This window comes from Engystomops pustulosus, chromosome 2, assembly GCF_040894005.1.
Source record: "Engystomops pustulosus chromosome 2, aEngPut4.maternal, whole genome shotgun sequence".
NCBI lineage: Eukaryota > Metazoa > Chordata > Amphibia > Anura > Leptodactylidae > Engystomops > Engystomops pustulosus.
Window position 1 is genome coordinate 183,664,782 of NC_092412.1, and position 22,569 is coordinate 183,687,350.

At 38.5% G+C, this 22,569-nt stretch overlaps 1 protein-coding gene across 2 annotated transcripts; it reads left to right on the plus strand.

Moving 5' to 3' along the window:
• Positions 1 to 1,726: 1,726 nt before the first annotated feature.
• BLACAT1 (BLACAT1 overlapping LEMD1 locus) lies at positions 1,727 to 22,565 on the plus strand. Of its 2 annotated transcripts, XM_072137512.1 has the most exons (3): positions 1,727 to 1,958; positions 2,518 to 2,691; positions 15,739 to 22,565. In XM_072137512.1, exon 3 carries the CDS (start codon positions 15,779 to 15,781, stop codon positions 15,878 to 15,880), a length of 102 nt encoding a protein of 33 aa, XP_071993613.1. In that variant the 5' UTR covers positions 1,727 to 1,958; positions 2,518 to 2,691; positions 15,739 to 15,778; the 3' UTR covers positions 15,881 to 22,565. The 2 variants fall into 2 exon arrangements, with proteins under 2 accessions (XP_071993613.1, XP_071993614.1); XM_072137513.1 differs by lacking the exons at positions 1,727 to 1,958; positions 2,518 to 2,691 and adding an exon at positions 9,690 to 9,874.
• The last annotated feature ends 4 nt before the right edge of the window (positions 22,566 to 22,569 follow it).

Below are 22,569 nucleotides of genomic sequence, written 5' to 3' on the forward strand. Positions count from 1 at the left end.
GGGGCAGCGCCACGGTTGTGCCCGCGATCCATATCTCGGATCACCCGTGACACTATCCAGGCTCTATTATACTGGTTTATCACCTTTAGGTTATATGACCTAAAGAAGTCATCATTTTGATGATAAAATGCATTGATCTCATTAAATTGTGTCATCTAAGTTCTACTTTATATGCCCGATGTTTTTTCTTTTCTCTGAACAACTATACTATGCACCAATCAGCGCAAGTGTTAATATGATTTTTCGTGCTTTTGCTTACTCTTGTCAACCGATTGTCAAGTTTGGATAGGGCAAGGATCAGGAACAAACATTCGTACAGAATTCTATTGATCAATGAATTGAGTTATGAATTATTAACTGGTTCGCGACCGCCCACTGTGTATTCACCACGGCGGTCGGGTCGCGCTGTATGGAGAGCGCTCACGGGCTGAGCCCTCTCCATAGCCGGTAAGTCTTTGCTGCATATATTGTTATCACAGCGATGGCTGCCAGCAGCCTCAAAAAGATAGCGGTGCATGCGCCGCCATCTTGCCTAAGATCGTCACTCCCTCCGTCACTCCCTCCATCAATCCATCTCAATGGTAGCCTCGGGTCTTCCAAAGACCCGAGGCTATTTCGTTTTAACCCCTTCATTACAATGTGCTAATAGCACATTGTAATGAATAAGGAGGAAAATCCCCATATACTGCCATACTGTAGTATGGCAGTATATGATAGGATTATCACCCTAGGGAATCTGAAAAATAGTAAAAATAAAAATAAAAAAAAGTTTACAATAAAAATTATAATAAAAAAACCTAAAAATTCTAATCACCCCCTTTTCCTAGAACTGACATAAATATAAATAAACAGTAAAAATTATAAACACATTAGGTATCGACGCGTCTGAAAATGCCCGATTTCACTGCGTTTAACCCCGTAATGGAAAATAGCGTCCAAAGTCGAAAATGGCACTTTTTTGCCTTTTTGAAAAATATAAAAAAATCTATAAAAAGTGATCAAAAGGTCGTACAGTCCTAAAAATGATATCATTGAAAATATTATCAAATGTCGCAAAAAATTACACCACCCACAGCTCCGTACAACAAAGTATAAAAAAAGTTATTAGCGCCAGAAGATGGCAAAATCAAAAAAAAAAAAATTGTACAGTAGGTTTTGTAAATGTATGAAAACATTATAAAACCTATACAAATTTGGTATCCCCGTAATCATACCAACCGAAAGAATAAAGTAGACATGCTAATTGGGGCGCTCAGTGAAAGCTGTAACATCCAAGCCCACAAGAAAATGGTGTAAATGCGTTTTTTCACCATTTTCACTGCATTTGGAATTTTTTTCCCCCTTCCCAGTACACAGCATGGAATATTCAATACCATCACTATGAAGTGCAATTTGTTACGCAGAAAACAAGCCATCACGCAGCTCTTTACGTGTAAAAATAAAAAAAGTGAAAAATGGAAATTAAAAAACAGGAGAGGGCCCGGTCCTTAACCGGTTAATTCAGTCCTCTAAAATGTACATAATCATTTGCATAGTTGATATTGTTTCCATAATGGAGAAAAACTTATTTGATCATTTACTGATCAAAAGTTTGAGTCATGAATTCACCACTTAATACAAATTGTAAACAAGACCAGTGCTGAATGGGTTAGTAGCATCTTTGCATTTCTCCACTGGGATGTATGGTGACATAGACTATCCACCCCCCTTCACTCCCCCTCTCCTATTACCTTCACTGCCCCCTCACTCCTTGCCTGTGCAAAAGGAAACCCACTGGCTCTTCACCTACCTTTTCACTGCCCTTTCTCATTATCTTCCTAGCTACCTTCCACTGGCCACTCACGGTTTTCTGGCCACCCCTCCCTGTTCCTTATCCTGTACATATGTGGGTTTTCCTTGTAGTGAGGGATCCCAGAGCTGTGACATAGAGCTGGGAATCTGCAGGAAGCATCAGAAAGGTAGGGAGATCTTAATATCTCTGCATCTGTAGAAGTGTGTTTCTGTGTGTGTGCTTGTGCTCTACAAATGTGTGACATCATGCATGTGTATATTTGTACGCTTGTTTGTTATATAATGTTTAAGGCAGTGTTGCACATTTATGGATATATATTATATATACTGTATCATGTCCTTGCAATGTGCACTGTGTCTGTTTAGTAGGGCCTTACATTGCAAGTTATATATTAAAATGTATGCATTCAAACACACGCACACAGCAGTAATATACTACTACTCACATGTGCCAGATAAAACATCTCCTAATAACCCAACTCCTGACAACAAGCTCATCATAGTGTGAAGAAGTGTGAAATAGATTCTTCTTTCATAATGGACCTCTTTTGCTCCCAACCCTGATGTCTATTTTACAACTAGAAATGGTCACCATTGTTCCATCCCCAAAAAAGAGACTATTCCTGATCCTTATGTGTGCAATCTTATAGCCAATTTTCATTTGGTTGAGAAGTCAAAACACTTTTTGTTGGAAAGACTTGTGACATGTTTTTGTGATCCTTTTAGGTTCCCACCTTATTCAGCTTGCCCCTCTCAGCCCCTCCTTATAAAACAGGGGGGTCCTCTGTTTCTAAGAGCGGATCAGGCGGAAGGGAGCACAACACAAGATATTCTGCAGCCACAGAGGGACAAAGAAAGGGGGACAGGCATAGACCTGGCAAAGCTTGAACACAGAAACCTGTAAGTATCATATTTAAGGCATTATTACATTGAGAAAACAAACAAACAAACAAAAAAGGAACATAGAAAGAAGAAGGAAGGAGCTTGTGGGTTACATAGAGATACAACAATTGCTGGAGTTTCCAGGGTATTGTTGTAGCTCATGGCAGTGAAAGAGTAAAGCAGCAGATCAGAGAGTGAAATGCGCAGACCATCCTGCCGTCTCATAACAGAGGGGAAGCACAAATGGAGGGAGAGAGAAATGGAGGAGAGACAGGGTAGCAAGTGATCCTAAAAGATGGAGAAGGTGTGTATGTGTAAAATCTAAAAAGAGGAGAGAGAAAAAGAGGAGAGTAAGTAGTGATGAACTCTAAACAAAGTATACTGCATATTCCTCTGTCCTTTCTGGCTATATAATATCTGAAGTCCATGAAATGGTTAAACTATTGTAGTCTTCGGCTGAAATAATGCGCTATACATTTGCAATGAACTGCATGCATTATGTTCAGAATCTTTAAAAGGTAAATGGGTTTCCTAGCTAGTCATTACTAAATAATAAACTAAATCTAAACTAAAATAATAAACTAAATCATGATGGGCCAAACTATTATGATGTGGTAGAGGGCACCACATACAGTAGATTCCCTGAGCAGGAGTGCTCCTTGGTAAGGGTTAAGGAAAACCTTTAGAGTGTCAGAAAGGCCAATGTATTCATGGTCAGGGGGGGAGGAAAGATAAAAGACTATAGGGCATAAAAGATATGGGGATGCAGCTTAGGAGTAGAGCCATGGAAATACAGCAGTACACTTTCAGTACTAGCTTAGTATAATATTGGTCAACATGTTCACAATATTCTTTGGATAATTTATCAATAATAACATAATGTCATTGTGTTAATAAGACATATTAGAGAATAATTGCTTACTGGATAAAGGCATTGGTCTTTTTATATGTACAAGAACTCCTTATTTAATAGATCCAGATTAGAATGTATTTGTTTATATGGTTTCTGTTGCATAAGCTTATAAACTATCCGTGTATTTACATGAAGATGGCGATATGCACGGACGGAGCCGCCTAAGTGCTATAAACATGCACCTGTCACAGATCTTGTCAATCATGCCACCTACACTAGGGCACAAGATAAGAAAGAGTAGATGGACCTAAAATAAATATACACAAGTTTTGTATTAGAAGTCTATAAAGGCTGTGACAATTACAGACTACGGATTCTGTGACTTTTTCCAAATGAGAAAATTGACGATACACTTGGACACTGCATAAATCAGAGAACCCATTTCCTACATTTGATATGTGTAAGGAAATAACACTATGATCTAAAAAGCAGGCAGCAAATTCTGCTTACTATAATTCTTTCAACTGGAGAAATAAGACCTGCAGTCCAATCAGAGCATGTTTTGGTAGTTTAGGTCTACTGTGCTCATGTGAAGCCATATAAAGGTTATCCATGTTTAAAAAAAACAGGTAACTGCTTTCATCCGAAAACGCTGCCACACCTGTCTGGAGCTTCGGTCTGATACTGTAGCTCAGACTTTTTCTCTCCAAAAGAGCAGTGCTACAATAACAGACACATTCCATGGACAATTGTGGCAGTTTCTGAAAAAAGTCTGGCTTTTTCTAACGTGGAACAACTTTTTTAACAACCATTTTCTGAAAATGTTCAGAATGGGGATTTATTTATACGCTCACCTGTAAATTTCCTGCAAGTCGCTGGCGAATTCTGTATCTATTTATAGTAAGGATCAAAGCAAGAAATATTGAATTGATATTTTCCTTAAAGCTAGTCTTCAATAAGGCAGGAAATCTATATAGTCAAAGGCTATACATTGCAGATGAGTGGAAATGATATATTATGTTACAGAAGAAGTATTTACTTGGAATCTGAAGAAACATCCCCCACCTCCCAGTAATATTAAATTACCCCTCTGTGTAAGAGAAAAGATATGAGCAAGCACAAATATTATCACTTCCATACTCCAGATCTGGCAGTTTTTTCCATTTTATATGTTCTCCTTGCTGCTAAAAATGAAAATGTTCATGAATAATTGGAGTATTAAGAAATACTACTATGATCAAGCAAAGGAATATTAAGAAATGTAAACCAATCATCCTTAAAAACTGGCTGAAAGCATTTAGTGTTGGGTATTACAAGCTTAGTTAAGTGGAAACAGAGACTCTCTGGCATTGTGATATCCCAGGGTAAGATGGAAGGTAACCACAGAGTGAGCAATGTATGTGCTAAAGTTCATTAGGCAACTAGTGCTCTTTGTATTGCTACTATACAGAGCAGATTGATTATATTGAGTATTGATAGAATTCATTAGTTTCTGTGCCTTAATTCTGGTCATGAGCACTCAGGACAACTATACAGTACAGTGGTTAGGGGTCATCACATTACATCACAAGTGACCCACTGTATAGCCCTTATGGCCCTTGACACATCTGGGTCACAAGGGATATTCTAATTGGGTTTTCTCTCTCTCCATCTCCTGGGTTCTCCTGTCTATCAATGAAATGCTGATTTGGTAATTTTGTCTGGATTTGCCTGTGGTGCTCTATTCTTATGAGAGCTTGCCTCCTTATACAATATTCAGTTTTTCTTGTACAAGAGAGGAAAAACAGAAACCTCCATAGGTATGGATGGCATGTTTCATGTACAAAAATGGTTCTTGATGGACGCCATTTTCAAAAAAGAAGTTTACAGTATGATCCTGGTCATTTTGAGTGAAGGATTGTTTTGTTTACAGTCTATGATCTAAAAGGCATTGGTGCTTTGGAAACTTGGTAGCTGAAGCACAAGAACTTGGTGAATTTAGTTTAGGTCCACATCACTTTTTGTAATAGGCTGGAAGGACAGATCCCAAAGTATACACTGAGCATATCCACAGACATTTTCTGGCAGAAGGAGGCATCATTTTTGACTCCATCTGACCAATATACATTGTATACTGTGGAAAACTGTGGCATATATGGCGCTCAGCAGGAGGGCTAGTGATGTCCCTGTTTATATAATCCATGGCTTCTGTGGATGCCCACACCTCCTCCTGCCATATCCCACTGTAACCAATGGATATTGCAGTACTGCTTTAAACACCTGATACACCCCACTGAATTGGCATAAGACATATCCCCAGGAGTCTTCCACATATTGCTACCAATTACAGGTGTGATAAAGATGCTGCTGATCCCACATGCCATTGTGATTCTTTACGGTTCACTCTTGGCATCATTGCATGTGTCTCAAACATAGCACTACTTAGTACTGAAAAAACTAAACTAAGTCCGGAATGGTTAGAGGTGTGAGAGTTACAAAGGGCTATGATATGCTATCCCATGCTCAGCTACACAGTTCTGCAGCTATTGCTGTAAAACCTGGCCTTGCTTAACCCCACTAACTAAACTGCTGGGTGGTACTTCAGCCACACTGTTAAGTTATCAACCATGTAAATGGCTTGTATCCCTCACTATCCCATCACCATTAGGGTTTTTTGCTCTCAACTTTTCTTCAATATTCTTTTCGTGGTTAACTAATCGTAATTTTAAATTAAACAAGGAACATGCCCATGTACTGCAAACATTTCTTAAATGTTACCTTTGCATTGTTCCTTTGGCTCAACGTAGCATTGTGGCCTACACTACCCAAAAGAGGGCATAAAACAGGTATCCACCTAAATGGCCAATCAACATCACTTGATATGCCTTTATAAAATAGACTATTCTACTTGATTGACCAATGAAAAATGTTTGTAGCTCGAATACAGTTAATGAGGTATTCCAGTCCCTTATCTATTAGACTCCAAAATCATTAGTATTGGTTAAATGATTTCTTGTGTGAATGGATCAAGCGGGTCCTTCCACTCCTTTCGGTCTTTATGGTACTGATGGGTATACTCATGCTCAGTTTCCTTCATAGTCATTCCGCATACAGTACAGAAGACCCAACCCATCTTCACAGACATTTCCCATTCCAATAAATGATCTCAGCTTCACCAGGCCTGACCCAATTACCACTACTAACTATGGACACACGTGCAATGATGTGCTTAGTTTTAATTTTACTATTGCCACAAGGGGCTTTAAACATCATCAGCAAATATGTTTTTACTCCTTTACAGGGCACTTATGGTGTCACTAAGATTGTTCTTCAATTGGTGACCCAAGTCAGCCTTTCATACAGTTACACAGCTATACTATAGCTTTTCTTAACGATTATTCCAGTAAGAGCATTCTGGGGGATAACCTATGGCGTTTGGAACATTTTGAAAGTCCTAATTTGTTGTATGGTAAAAGAAAACATGTTGTCAGGTTTTTAGAGTGTACAATCTGTCATTTGGTCTAAGTCTCTCTTTTAAATGAATCTGCAATAATTAACTCATCAACAGAGAATTAATTTGTATGATCATGCAAGTTTTTTTAATAATTACTAGACTTCCTTAAGATCTTCCTTACTACACTTCCAAAAATCCTCTGTAATTTTTATTTGCGAAGATTATCTTATTTTTGTTGTTCCCTTCAAAATCTGGCATCTTTTCTGAGAGTTCTGTTTAGCTAGAAATACTATTATCAATTTTTTTATCAATTGATTTGTAAAGTGCTATGGAACATGATGGCACTATATAAATAAAGATTACTATTATGATTATCAATTAATTGATAAATGAATGAACAGACAACTGGGTATTATTCCCATGATCAGTGTGCCATTACCGTACAGATTTACTATATTGTATTGCTGGTAGTATACATTAGATCAATTTCAACATAGTGATCATGGCAGTATCATCTGACCATCTCTGGCACAGTAGATATATATAAGATGAAAGTCAACTAATTCTGTCTATTTATACGGGTTTGACCATGTTCTAATCTATAGGTGGCTTCTCGACTCTCCCCCAATAGCAATTGCTGAGACAGATAAAGGTCAATCAGGTGGGAAATCAAGTGCCCCATCCTTTTGTTCTGCTAGAGGAAATATTGTGCTGCTAGAGGAGCCTGGCAACGGCTTTCATCATTCTTTACAAATGCAATTAAAGCTAAGACATTATATATATATGAACCCCCACCACCCATTGAAGTGAATGCTAACAGGCCATGAAGGTACTAATTTACATTTAATAGAGGAGATGGCTGAAGCCAGTTCGTCATCTACCATCAGGCACGTTGAACCTTTGGCCACCTGGAGGCAGAGTGCAATAAGTAGGAGGAGGCATGAGCTTAGTCCAGCTTTTTAAGGTATCCTGCACATTTTAGTTTCTGTAACTTTTGTTACTGCCTTAAATGTCTTTGGCTCCTTAAGGGCGCATTCACGCGATGCGCTGTGTTGTGCGTCACGTTTTTGACGCATTCCACTCGCATCAGCCTTGATTACACGCCAAGGTTGCATTGCGTTTCCACTGCATCTGCTAAAATGCAATGTAACATTAGCATGTAATCAAGGCTGAAGCCAGTGGAATGCACCAAAAACGTGACGCACAACGCAACGCGTGAATGCGCCCTAAAAGTCCCCAGCAGATCCCTCCTGCACCGAGATGTACTGTACATAAAAAGAATAGAGCTTTCTACTGCTGTGGACCATAATGCAGCACAGTCAGGTGGACAAAGACAAGTCCACACACAGACACAGTACTACTAAAATGGGCCACGTTTTAGGCTCCATTATACATTATTCTACTCTACATAAAACATTAAGTGTGTGTGTATTGTATGTGTAAAGTATACATACATATGTAGAAAACTTAAGTGTGCCCCTTAATGACGGGCATAAGGGGATAAGAGTGGTATGTAATATGCCATCTATTTTTATGCGGGTATTTATGTGTGTGTATGACGATATAAAAACATGCATACATTGTTGTAAGGGAGATGGAAGTGGCTATTGACTTTATGCCTCGGGCAGCAAAAATTTTGGTGCATCCCTGGCCAGGACAGCTTCTTCTAAACTGTGCTGAAAGCCTGACAAAGACGCTGCCTTACTTTTAAGGGACTCTTTTAAACAATCAACACTTGTTACCAGGTCCAAGGGAAAAAAGGACAATTTCCCCTGTTACCTGGGTAGCACAAGTCTGTTCAAGTGTCACAGAGCAGGCGACAAATGTACAGTAGTTGAGGCTGGAAAATTGTTTTCCAAAAAAACATCAACTCAGGAAAGAGACCCAGGGATATTATTTACCCCATTGGTCTCCCTTTTCTAGCATTACAGCTCTGATCCTGCCCATTGGACCATTCACTTACCTCACTACAGTGTAACACATGACCGCAGCAGTGTATTCAAGCAACTGAACTTGTTCTGTCATAGCGCTGTAATGATTTGGCTACGCTTTGCCTGCATATTTACTTTACTTTATTAACTGTAATTTTCATTAGGGATTTTATAAAACAATAGTAAACAAAGTAGTAAAATAAAAGCTTCTGTAAATATAAAACATAAAGAATGGTAAAAGAAAAGAGGAAGCAATGGGATGACTTACAAGAATAATGTGGTTTTACCCACCATACAAAAAAAAACCTAAAATATGATACACAATTTGCATTGTATAACCATTTACAGGCTACCAAAGTAAAATGCAGTATGTGTTTTGTAAAATAGTAAGTTCAAAATTCAGAATTCTATTTTATCTATTCCCATCATTCATTCTATAAGAAACCTCCAGTAGGCACCTGCAGAGTAGAGATTGAGTGTGAGTGGAGGCTGGAAGCAGGTGCACAGATTAGTAGTTGCTTCGGGTCTGATTGGGAGCTGTAGAGATGGGGCTCACATAATAGCCTGTTGCATTTTCTATTTCACAGAACAGAAACAGCTGAATGGAGCCTTTGTTAACAGGCTCCTTCAGGAATAGAGAAGGCAAAATACCTGACCCCCCTTCCCTCTAGCTCTGCCTCCAAACCCCCTACTCCCCCTTTCCAATCTCACTCACATCACCCCCCCCCCCCATATCCCCTCCTTCATCCATCTCAAGTGTTCACTGCAGGCCTGATGGCTCCCTTTCTGGGAGACTAGAGTAAAGGAAAAGAGGACACAAATAGCAAAAGGGAAAAACAGACCTGGAAAGAGACAGAAGTGAAAAAGTTAAAGGTGACAACACTGCAGCCGAAAAAGAAACAATATACTATCAGAAACAGAGGAGCGAGGGAGAAGCAGGAGTTTTCTACAATATGTTGGACAACTAAGGAGGTCCTGAAGCAGGTAAATCTGTGATGGGGGTGGGATTTCTAAGACAAAGAGATTGGGATCTACTACTCATCACAGATATAGGGGTTCCTAGGGAGGTGGGGAAGCCTTTGGCAGGCAGCCAGTAGAGTTTTCCAGATATGCAGATGTTAACAGTTGCTTTTTTCAGACCCTGAGAGGCACCATGGTTCAGCAGGGTATACGATCACTAACTAATATATATAAAGATAGTATAAGTAAATCTTCTACGTCTGCCTGTTCTTTACAAAGACTCCTCATCTCTGAATGTTTTGTACCTATTATTCACAATATAAATCCCTAAAATGTTCACAATATGTTAATTTGTTTAAATACCCTGTTAAAAAAATCATATACAATACCCTGTGAACATTTTAGTAAGGCAGTAAGTACAATAGCAAGCCTGAAGATACATGATGCACCAGTCCTACAGCAGAATGACGGGTATGTGACATATATTTGTCTCATATAGAAGTCTATTTCACGTTTCAGTGTTGCGTAAAGTGTGTAGTCAAAGATTCTCTATTAGTCTTGTGATTATATTAGTATGTTGCAATTGCCATTTTGTTGGTGTGTTTTGTACATGTGTGTATGGTATTTTGTAGAGCTAAATATTGTAGTTTGGAAGTGTATACATGTGATAGTATGAAAAAAAATACATTTTATATGTGTAATGAACCCATTCCCAGGACCTCTACTGTGGTATATGGCTTTTTATTCCTATGTGATTGCATTTCTACCTCACGTAGGGCTGAAAGCCATGCATTGCAAAGGGGACATTCACCAGTGAGTTTGAATGGGAGCTGCACAATACTTCTATACATTTTAACAAGTCTGATGCTTTTACATGTTTCATTATGCTGGTAATTCTTATAGTAAATACCCTGAGAAAAAAAAGAGAGAATATGAATAAAGGATTCACTGAAAAGATTTATGCCAGTGCTAGAGTACACTTGGCTAGAACAGTTTTATAGTCTCTTAAGACATTTTTATTGGATATGCTATTTCCGGCAACTTGTATGTGGACATTTGTCACAAAAGCTGTAAAGCATTGTTTGTAAGGGCATAACTACCCAGTAATCCTATGTCAGAGAAACAATGTATACAGTTGTATTGGCAATATTGCAAATATGTCTAAGGCCAAGTTAAGTATTTTAGGCCATGACAAAAGACATTAAAACTCTGCATTGTCAGTAGTATCTTCAGGTATACATTATAAACACATTATAAATCTTATTGCAAGATAAAGATAGACTGTCCATGTGTATACAAATAGGAGAAGGTGACAAACATGGTACTGTAAATATTGTATCTGTCAACTAATGCAAATGGTAAGGATATGCTTTTCCTGGCATATGTCACCTACGAATAATTAGATATTTATGCTTTTTAATTGCTGCTATAAGCAGCTCACTCCATACTCACACTGTGCTTTTCAAAGGGAATTCTATCCTAAATAAGTATATTGTGATTTTGGATTTCCAGTACTTGAATCATAATTAAAAGAGTATTCTCATCTGGGTATTGACATTTAATTGAATAAATCTGCCAAATACGGTAAGTGTACATTTCTTCAGTCAGATGTTATTAAAAAATTTACCTGTGTGACGATAATTTCCCATAAATGTAGCCTTGTTGTCCCTTAGAAACAAGATTGTTGTCTTTGGATACGACCACGGTTACTGGAGTGATTGCACAAAGAAAGAGAGTTTTTGCATATGAATTGACCAGGAGTTATTGCGTGTCCCATAGTTAAACAGAATAGAGAAAACATTGGCCCGCCACTTAAATTTTTTGTGGCCTACAAGGTCTGCTACAGGTTAAAACCTGACTTTTACATATAGTTTACAATACCCATGGCCGGATCTCCAATTGAGCTCCTGCTCCAGGCCCAGCAACAGCCCTGACACATAGGAGCAAGTGTATCAAGATTTTTGAAAGTCAGAATATTTCTAGTTGCCCATGGAAACCAATCACAGCTCCCCTTTAAAATATTCATGAGCACTGGTAAAATGAAAGCTGAACTGTGATTGGTTGCCATGGGCAACTAGAAATATTCTGACTTTCATACAGCTTGATAAATCTGCCTCATAAAGTTCACATGCTTTCCTTACATGTCCTCTAGTCCTTTCCTCCAAAACTCTGAATGTTACAGCCAATCAGTGCTGGTTTTATACAAAGTGGGGTCCTGGGCAAAACAAAAATCGGGGCCCCAAAATAAAACTTTTTTATTAAAGGGGCTATCTGGGTTTTAAAAATTACTTAAGGCAAGTCTGGGGTGGGCTATTTAAAAATAATAAACATGTACTTACCTCCTCTGGCGATGTCCCGCGCCGTGGTCCCTTCGATCCGTGCCCATGTTTGTTTACAGGGGCACAGAAGCCACGCACAGGGAGCTTCCGGTCCGCGCTGTGGCCGGGTCCTCCCATCCGTCCCTATCTCTCAGCGTTGTAAGCGCTGGGAGATGGTGTTGGATGGAAGCACAATAATAACGCTTTGTAGTTTACAAACAGTAGTATGATTAGGTAATCTATGATTCTCTGTATGAGAATTTTATAGGAGATAGGAAGATTTATGATAGAAAATAAATATGAAAGATGATCGATTTATAGATAGATAGAAAGATATGATCGGTAAATAGAAGATTTATTGATAGATGGATAGATAATAGATGGGAAATAGATAGGTAGATGGTACCATTGGCATTTTGAAGGCAATAAAGGGGCTGATGTGGCCCTTGGTGATGGGACCCCTAGAAAACTTTTTTCACTGTCTATGCTTTTTTAATTAACGGAACCTGTGATCAGGATATGACATTTTAAACTGATGACAGGTTCCAATAGCCATTGTAATAAAGATTGCAAAAATGCTTTTATAGTCCAGCTTCACTATTACTGTAAGTAAGAAAAGTATATCAAGCTATACCTGGCTCCATTCCATCAACCTCCAGCCAATCACAGGGGGGTCAGCTTCAATGGATGGAGCCCCTTCATTGCAAACAAGATCTGTTTGCTGCAGTCTGCTCATTTAGGCATGGAGGAGGGATGATGACTTGAGAAGACAGGGGCTCGTTCTGTTGAAGCTGATGTCCCGTGACTCGCTGGAGGTAGCCTTCAGGAAGCCAGGGACAGAAGCTGGGCTATAAAAGCATCTATATTTGAAGGGCTATTGGAATCAGGTTCTCTTTAAAACAAAAAGCATAGACAGCCAGTGAAGAGAGTTTTCTGGGGTCCCACATTTTTAACCACCCTTGTGGATCTCTATAGAAAACCCACAGCATTTTTTTTCAAACCTTAAATTTACCATAGAACTAACTACAAAAGTCCATTACATGCAAACTACTAGGAAGTAATGAACTCTGGAATCAAACCATACTTATATGTGTATCTTTGTTATTTCATTCAATTTTTTGCAATAATAATAATAATTTAGTTTTTTTTTTTTCTAAATATGTATCTTTCATTGTCACAACGACCTTCTTCCACTCTTACATATATGTGACACTGTGTTCCCATTATGGCTGTAGATATAGGAATTTTAATGTATTTCTTAGAAATTCATGGATCAATTGTGCAGTGGGATTTTACTGGTTTAATTACTGGTTCCATTTATTGATGTGAAAGTGACTAAGAATCTCATGAATCCCATGACTCCTTAAGGAGCTGCAATATCATCAGGTTCCTGATGTCTTGACCTTACTGAATAGAACTTTAATTGTCTATTAAAAAGGAAGCTGAGCCTAGAATTGAGAACTCATTAGGACTAAAAATAGTGCAGGTCTATCTTCCCCTGCCCTCATGGTGTGTTTAATGTGTAAAGATTACAGGACTTAATATACAGCACATAAATATGACTCATAATTTTCTGTATGAATCAATTCTTTTATGTTTCATCCTCATTCTTGTATCCTAGCATGCAGAGTTATGGAAGATAAAATATATTATTTGTGAATCATTGTTCAGGCTGTTTGATTTGAACATGAAGAAATCATGACAGCTTGGGAATGAATAGAAGAAACTATAATAGTCATTTCTAACCTGAAATGGAGTCAAAAGAAAACAGTATAATCAGACTTAAAGAATATATAATGTGTCTTAAATGTAATTGAGGGATTTATTCATGCAATAAAACCAAGTTCCTGGAATAATTGCATAAAAGTAGATCTGTCACATGTTTAATGGGGAGAAGTCTGCAGAACAATTTGCTTCACAGTGATAACTGTGAATGGTTCAGCCCATAGATACTGACCTGCAAGTAGGTCCGACTGAACACATTACACAGGATAAGAGTCCATGCATTATATAGAAATGTGATACAATGACTCCCTGTCTGCTGTCTGAACTGCAGTGTTGATACTGTGACAGTTCTTGCCAGCAGACAGAGTCTTAGTCACATTTCTGTTCATACCGACATATGGGTCCGTTTGCACAGGTTGAACACATCAATTTACTGTTTTTAGTCCATTTTTTTGTCAGTATTATATCCACATCGGTTTTCTTTCAAGTCTGTATGGCATTTGTTTATCAAATTTTCTTCACATCCTGAAAAAACTGATGGTTAAAATTAATTAGAAGACAAAACACCCAGTTACCCAGCATCATCAGTGATAAAACACAAATGTAATTGGTTCTTTTGACATGTAGTCAGTGACCTGCAAAGTGAAAATAATAGGATAGACTCTTTTTGTGAAAAAGTACATAGAAAATAAAGGGTTGGTATGCTGTAATTGAAAATAACACTCTGAGAAAAAAACAAATGTATTAATAGGCCCTAAGTCCTCTGTAGTACTGACTTGATCACTTTTTCACTTCTTTTTAGGCCACACTGGGCAGATGAAACAATGATCCACATTTTCTAATCAAAATGCTAAATTTACTAACCATAAATCTGGCACATATTCTGCCCAAAACGGGTGTACATGCCTTGCATTACAAGTATTGAAACTTGTACATCCATGGGCTAGTGGAAACGGGCATTGCACCCAATGTACCAAAGAGGCATAGTAATGAATTTAATGACATAATAAAAAGGATTGGTAGTCTTACCCTAATATTTTGGTGTTAGTTTACCATTGACTCGTTCTCCTACTATGCTTCTCCGAACAAAACAGCACACCATTTACACAAGGTATTTATTGAAATAGACCTAGCTCTTTCACTTACAGAAGTTGCCATGATGTAGGTTACAATGTATATGGTACAGTTGGTAGGTTGTGTTTTTTTGTAGTCCACATGGGGAGTGGAGATGTATTGCTTTTTCTGGTGTGTACAGTATAGAGACAAGTCAAGCACCCACTTATGTGGGTACGTAACTTTTCTATTGTCTAGTGTGGAATATGTAAATGGTGTAATATCCAGTAAGGTAGGTAATATAACTGTAATCAAGGAGGTATAGCTGCAGTTGAAGAGCGCAGGAAAATATTATAATGTTAATGCCAAGCAGATACCTACTCCCAAGTAGGTATGTAGTGTTAGGTCGGTTACATGGTTACCTCTGGAAGAAGAATGAATAGACATTAAAAAAAAAAACTGGTAAGGAAGAGACATTAAAAAGATGTCCTGAATATTCTTTTCATGTGCGATATATATTGAGAATATGGCTCTGCTGGAAGTAGGAAGACTTAAGTTGAGAAGTTGGGAAACCCCTACTACTGAAATAACCACATGGTAGGGAGTTTCCTGGTGTAAGTGACTATTCTGTGGGAAGATAAGAGTGTTAAGTGCAACTATTACTTTCATAAAAATTACCGGAATTACTTTTTGTGAAATTTCAAACGTCTGCATTGGAATTAATGTATAGCATGTTTGTAAATCTTAAATATATTCTAAAAGACAAGGTCTAACTTTATTCTTCTACTATAGGTACACTAGGACATCATTGCGCGTCCCGACACTACAGTCCATGCCTCAGTTCACCTTTGCATGTTTCTGTGGTCTTCATGGATTCTGCAAAATGAAGCCAAAGAAAGAGGAACCGGAAGCCGAACAGGAGACTTCAGTATGAGGGGCAGATGCTCCCTTCTCAGGGGCTACTCAGTCATTGTATTAGAGAGGTCTTCATGCCAATGAGTATGTAAAAGGCTTGCAAGTGTATTGCTGGGAATGCATTTCTGGCATCCAGAAATGAACTATGTAACCATGTTCTGTACCCTTTGTGAGGGAATTTCTATGCCACTGCAATAATGCCATAGCAACAACCTATAGCCAGAAAAGCTGACAATCTAAAGTAAGGATGGAAATCAAAAAGGCCATTAACATAAAACAATCAATCACTCCAATCCTGAGCTCTTCTAGATGAAATTTATATCCAACATATAAAACATCTGAAGCCATTGTTCAACATTCTCAATGGTTATTTCTGCCATTGGGGCATAGATGTGGGAAACCTGGAGCCAAATGGCATCTTTCAGTGAGCAACATGTTTTTTTTTCCCCAAAATTTGCAATGATTAGAACAGGACCTCTAGAAACACTGTTTAGTTTAATTTAACAGGGAAAGATAGGTACAATATGAAAGCACTATATTTTTTACATTAAGTGACGTTGAATAAAGATATATCTATAAATGTTTACATTAAGATAGAATATCAATGTAACTTGCAGTCCTCATGGCATTCTTTTAGCAAGTTCAACAGAAGTACATACAGGCAGTCCCTGGGTTACATACAAGGTTCTGTAGGTTTGTTCTAAAGTTGAATTTGTCGGAACTGTATATTTTATAATTGTAACTCCAGACAAAAATTTTTTGGTCTCTGTGACAATTGGATTTTAAACATGTTGAGTTGTCATAAGAAACAGGATTAACAATGAAGCTTTACAGACACATTTGATAACTGTTACAGCTGATCATTGTAGCCTGGGACTAAAGTACAGTAAATTACCAACATCCAGAGGTCCGTTTGTAACTAGGGGTCGTCTGTAAGTCGGGTGTTCTTAAGTAGGGGACCGCCTGTAATTGTATTCTTAAGTTCTAGTACAAGCATGCACATTTTTATTCCAAGTGCTATATTTACTAGCAGTCATTCTTGGATATATAGCATGACAATGACAATCTGCTTTCTTACATGAGAAGAGCATGTCCATTAGTAAAGTATGCCTACAACATAAGTAATATCGGGCTACACAATAGTGTAAATATACTGTAGTTAGGAAAAGGTGATACTACACTTCTATGGTGGATTTCTTACTACATATAAGCCTTATTATTTTTCTATAGAAATAATTATATGAATGTAAAGCATATATCTATTCATTTGAATATATAATATATATACATAGAGTAGGCTGTAGAGTATTTTACTTATAGTAAAGGGATCTTACATATCTTACCAATAAAATCTATGTATATATATTGCATTCATTTTATTGTCAGATAACTGCATGTCATACAGTATGATTTTAAAGTATGTATAGTCTATTAGGAGGAATCAACTAATGTGTGTACAGAGGGACAACCCTTGTTAATATTTTTTGCATTTAAAACATTTAAAGAATGGTCCCCTTCTACTACACAGCTTTTTCTCTCTCAAGGATTCATTCTCTGTGATGATCAATTGTTCTCATGTAAGTCATTTAAATGAGAATTCTAGGCATAAGCATATTTAATAATCAAATGGCTTATTCAAATATAAGTTAATATGTAATTAGTTGTTATTTAAAATTTTGCTTTCCTTAGCAGAAAAATGTTATGGACAAACACTATAATGAAGAATTAAAAAGCAATTTAATTTGTTATGTGACTTTGTTCCAGTGTTTGCTCAGGTCATGTGACATCCACACGTCACAGGTGCATGTGCACCAGTGCAGGAAATCCGTATGCCCAGCCAGCTTGAAGTTCATGTGTCCTGGCCAGACCCTTGCTCCATGAGCATCAGGCTCAGCCATCCAGGTCTGTAATGTAGTGTGGCAGCTCCAAATGTAATGCCAAAGCTGAGGTATCAAGTTCATCTGTCCAAAGTGGAGGGATGTAGCTGGAGCAGAACTGAGGGGGACACTTCAACTCTACTTCACCAGGTTGTCACCATCTCAGCAATGACTCTCAGCTCTGCTAAATATGTCAACTGTGGACATATGTATCAGAGCTCAGATGAGCAGATGTAGTACAGCTGATGCTGCATGTGGTCTACCTGCTACATCCGTCCACCATTCACAGTTGTAGCAGGGCTGTGGTGGACAGATGTACACCTGTTAACAAAACACATGTCCAATGGTGCCACCAATCTTGGATCGGTTAGTCGCTCTCTATGATATTATCAGGGAGCCATGAATACTTCCCATGGCAGCCTGGAGTTTGGCAGGATCTATAACAGTGTGCCAGAAGCATAATCTTATAGATCCATAGCAAATTCTGCATATATTCTGCATATACTGCAATACTATATTCTATGGTAGGAACGATCAAACCCCAAGGGTTAAAGTGCCCTGGGGGTGTTAAAAGTTGGGTTCACCCCTGTGGAGGTGTCAGAAGTGGAAGTGTGTGAGGCAGCAAGGAATTGGATATGCAGGGGTAATGAACAACAGTGATGTCATTTATTGAGGCTGGAGGGGCAACAGGAGTGTATTTTCATAGGACTGCATGTAAGGAGGCTAACTTAGTGAAAAGCTTTCTGCATGTTAGAAAGCTGAGAGTCAGGAGTGTTGGATTTACATGGGATTGCAAATTAGAAGGCTGGAGGGACAGGAGAGATATATTCACATGGGACTTTATTAGAAGGATTCAGGGAGTGGACGGCTTTATATCTTCTTTTTCCTACTGAAGAGCTTCAGTGTCGAGAGGGAGCCGACAACTCTTTTACTTAGAATACCAAAAGAGGTTCCAAGTACATCTCAGAGCATAACGCCTTGAAATTTTGTAATGCTTCTATTATTACCATTATGCCAATCTTATGGCATATAAGCACTTCTCGAAAAAATTACCCAACCACTAACTATGTGCTGTGGCCATGGCCATGCTACATATTTATCTAAATAGTGATTTTCAATTACACTAATTTCTTCTTAAAGGGGTTGGCTATTTTATCTTATGTTTTTTGTAGACAGCGCTGTCCATTGTGTAGTGGTAGTTCAAGGTGGTTACAGGCTCAGCTACTATTCACTTCAATGAGAGCCTCTCTTGCAGTAGCCTTTCACCACCACTACACAATATACAGCACTGTCTGCTTCTCTCTCTGTCTTGAGTGTAGTAAAGCTGCTGGTAGCCCAGTTCTTAGTTGACCAGTGGTGGTGCCAGGTGTCACATGCCCATTCATCTCATACTAATAATCTATACTACTGAAAGAATTAATATTTTGTGTATGGAAAAACTTTACTCAAAATATATTTTAAGGTTTTGCAGCAACATGTAGGTATAATAGGGGGAACTAAAAACTCAGTAGGTACTGTTTAAATAAATTTTCACAATGGTGAAAGTTATGATTAAGATGAAGGGAGTCCCATTCAGAATTCTGCTATGAGGCCCAACTGCTCCTAGTTACGCCCCTGCTTGCAACATACTAGTCCATGCATATGAAGCAACGGGCTGTATGTTTTTTTAATGTATTTTTATCAATCTACATTTGAGCTACAGTACACAAATCAGCATATACATGATGCTTTAAGAGATTAGATGTATTGTGTATTGAGATACAGTTGATTATTTAGAGGTGAATATGCTTTAGGCTTTTACATGCATGTGGTATGAATAATTTCCCCCTATAGGTACTTCATAGTACCAGTCTATTTTTCATTGGGATTTTTAGTTTCATCAAGTTTTATTGAATAGAAAAACAGAATAGAACCTTACAATAGGTCACGCCATAACATATAATCCGCTGCAGGGGAAACTCCTAGAAATTATTTCAGAGTGGTACTTAGCCAGCTACTGTAATAAACAAACAGAAGTAGTATAGGAGGGAGGAAGGGGGCGGGCAGGTTTTCGGAATATGGAGTTAGTACAAGATCAGTAAAGGTGATCGCTATAGGTGGGAGAGGTAACAGCCCTGTGTATCGATGATTCTTTGGGATTACTAAATTATTTATATGACCACGTATAATATAGTTACATTAAGGGTACATTCACACAGCAGTATGCCCGCCGGGTGGGCATAACGCTGTGCGCTGGAGAGGAGGAGGATGTGACCGCTCCCCCATCCATAGAAAACAGCAGCGCACGGCCGCAGACACGGGAAAAGATAGAACCCGCAGATACATCCCCCCAGACAGTCATGTGAATGAGGCCTAACAGTAAAAAGGGTAGTATGCTAGGCTTGCACTTCCATGTACATATACACATTACAATGCAGTAATGCATGCGAGAACCCTCATCTTCAATTAATAGTTTGAATAGGCAGTCAAGTTTATCCAGTTGCCATCTTTTTGGTTTATATTGTATGGTAGTATTGTGTATAGAGATGTGTCATGGCAATAAGCATGTTACGTTTACATTTTTCTTCTTCCCTCTAAATCTCGGATTAAGGTTTGGAACGAAGGGTCAATTGTGTGCTCATCGATTTTGGAAAGTTCTCCCATAATAGTACACTGTGCCCTTTAACCCCATAACACAAAGGAGAATCCAGTTTCAAAGTAGCCTACTTGTTACCATTAGACTGCAAATGTTAAGTATGTCTCAATTTTAGTCTTAGTATGCTCAGGAAATGGGTTCTCTCTACAAACCAGGTTCATTGTCCTGCAAAGGAAAATACCTTTGTTCCTCAGAGCAGGGTTGATAAAAGCAAGGTGGTATCATTTGCAGGGCAAACTATAATCCTGAGCAGATAGGTATTAAATGTATCCAGTGTCATGTAAAAAGACTGAGCTCAACAATTCTCATGGAGACAAAAAGCAAAGCATATTTGTGTCAATGAGATGTGACTTCTGAGGTCAAATAAGCATTCTCTGGGAAATGCCATGATAAATGAAGATGCTTATCTGCTAAATTATTGGATGAAAATCTTAGTGCTGTCCTTTCCCCAATGAACCTCTTCTGCACTTTTATCTAGATTTTACTGACCGCAATCACAAGGAAGTTCACTGTATATATTATGAATGACATGGGTTACCTATTCTTTTCTATGTGTTTGATGCATTTGCATACATATCCTGGGCCATACTGTCTGGATCCTACTGGTACCATGATTACAGTGATACCCCATTGATATACCTTTATAGCTAAACCCCTTTACCAATGTTATTTATCTTTCTATAGTACACAGATGGCAGAGTCCTATCGTTTTATCCATTCATACATTGTTAGTAGTAATAAACCTTTTTAGCTTCCCTTCAAAAGCATGCATTGTGTGTTGCCTCGTGGAAATGATCACACACTTTTTAGATGGCAAGGACCAGATAACGCGTGAAGGAGAGAACACAGCACGGCAGTCCACCTGGATGGATATTACTCATCTTCCTTCGCTTACCATTATAAAGTAATGGTTGAACCTGAGCATTGGCTAGAGGCTATTGCTGCAAACTGCCAACGCTGGCCATACTAGGAAAGTATTTTATGACATGAGACTATCAGATTTGTCTGGCAACCATTTATCACTCTTTCCCAGCTCATCTGAGAATTCATGCACAAACATCAGCCAAATAATTGATCTGAAGCCTGTGGCCAGCTTAGACTGGGGCTACTCTGATAGTATTCTGAGCTGATTAGTGGTCACAAATTTATCAGCAACTAATCCCATAAAGACCAGGGCTTTCAGACCAAGCCAAATTTTTTAAACCTGCCCTGTGTCACTATAAGTGGTTATAATCTTCAAATACTTTAACATATCCAGGGGATTTTGAGATTGTTTTCTCATCACATGTTGTACTTCAAATTAGTAAATTATATATTTTGAATTTAATTATGAAAAAAATGGAAATTAAAAAAAGTAAAAAAAAGTTTTTTGCTTTTCAGGCAGATAGTCATAGCACCCTAATAACTTCATAATCATTACTTCATACGTTTCCCAAATGTCTACTTTATGGTTTGGCTTGGTTTTTTAATGCAGGTTATAAAATGCTCATATTTTTTGTAATGTGGACATCTGGGGGCTTACTTTCTCCAGTATGAGAGCCACTATTCAGGTACATCATTTAGGGGGTTTAAATGGCTGGTTGAGGGTTTTTAGCTTTTTTTGTTAGTTGTACACCATATCATAAAAATAATATTATTTTTATTCTATGGGTCACCACGATTACGGTGATACCCTATTGATATACCGTATATACTTGAGTACAAATCGATCTGAGTGCAAGCCGAGGCCCCTAATTTTAACACAAAAAACCTGTGAAAACCTATTGACTCGAGTATAAGCCGAGGGTAGGAATTCATTGGTCACATGCCCCCCAGTATATAGCCTGCACTCCCCTATATAGCCAATGCCTGCCCCCCCATATATAGCCATTGCCTTCTTCCCCACCCCGTATATAGCCAGTGCCTCCCCCCACCCTGTGTATAGCCAGCAGCCCTCTGCCCAGCCTAAAAAACAAAAACCTCTGTACTCACCTTTCCGACGTCCCCCGTAGGTCCTCTTTTGTCTTCAGCTCAGACTCCTTCTTCGGCTCCACACGTGGTCCCGTCACTTACACCATGACGTCAGCTGCTTGCTGACATTAAAGTGTTTGCCTATGGCGGTGCACACACTGTGAAGTCAGCAACTAGCTGACATCACTGTGTGTGGAACTGGACCGTGCGGAGAGCCAAAGACGGAACCGGAGCTGAAGACAGAAG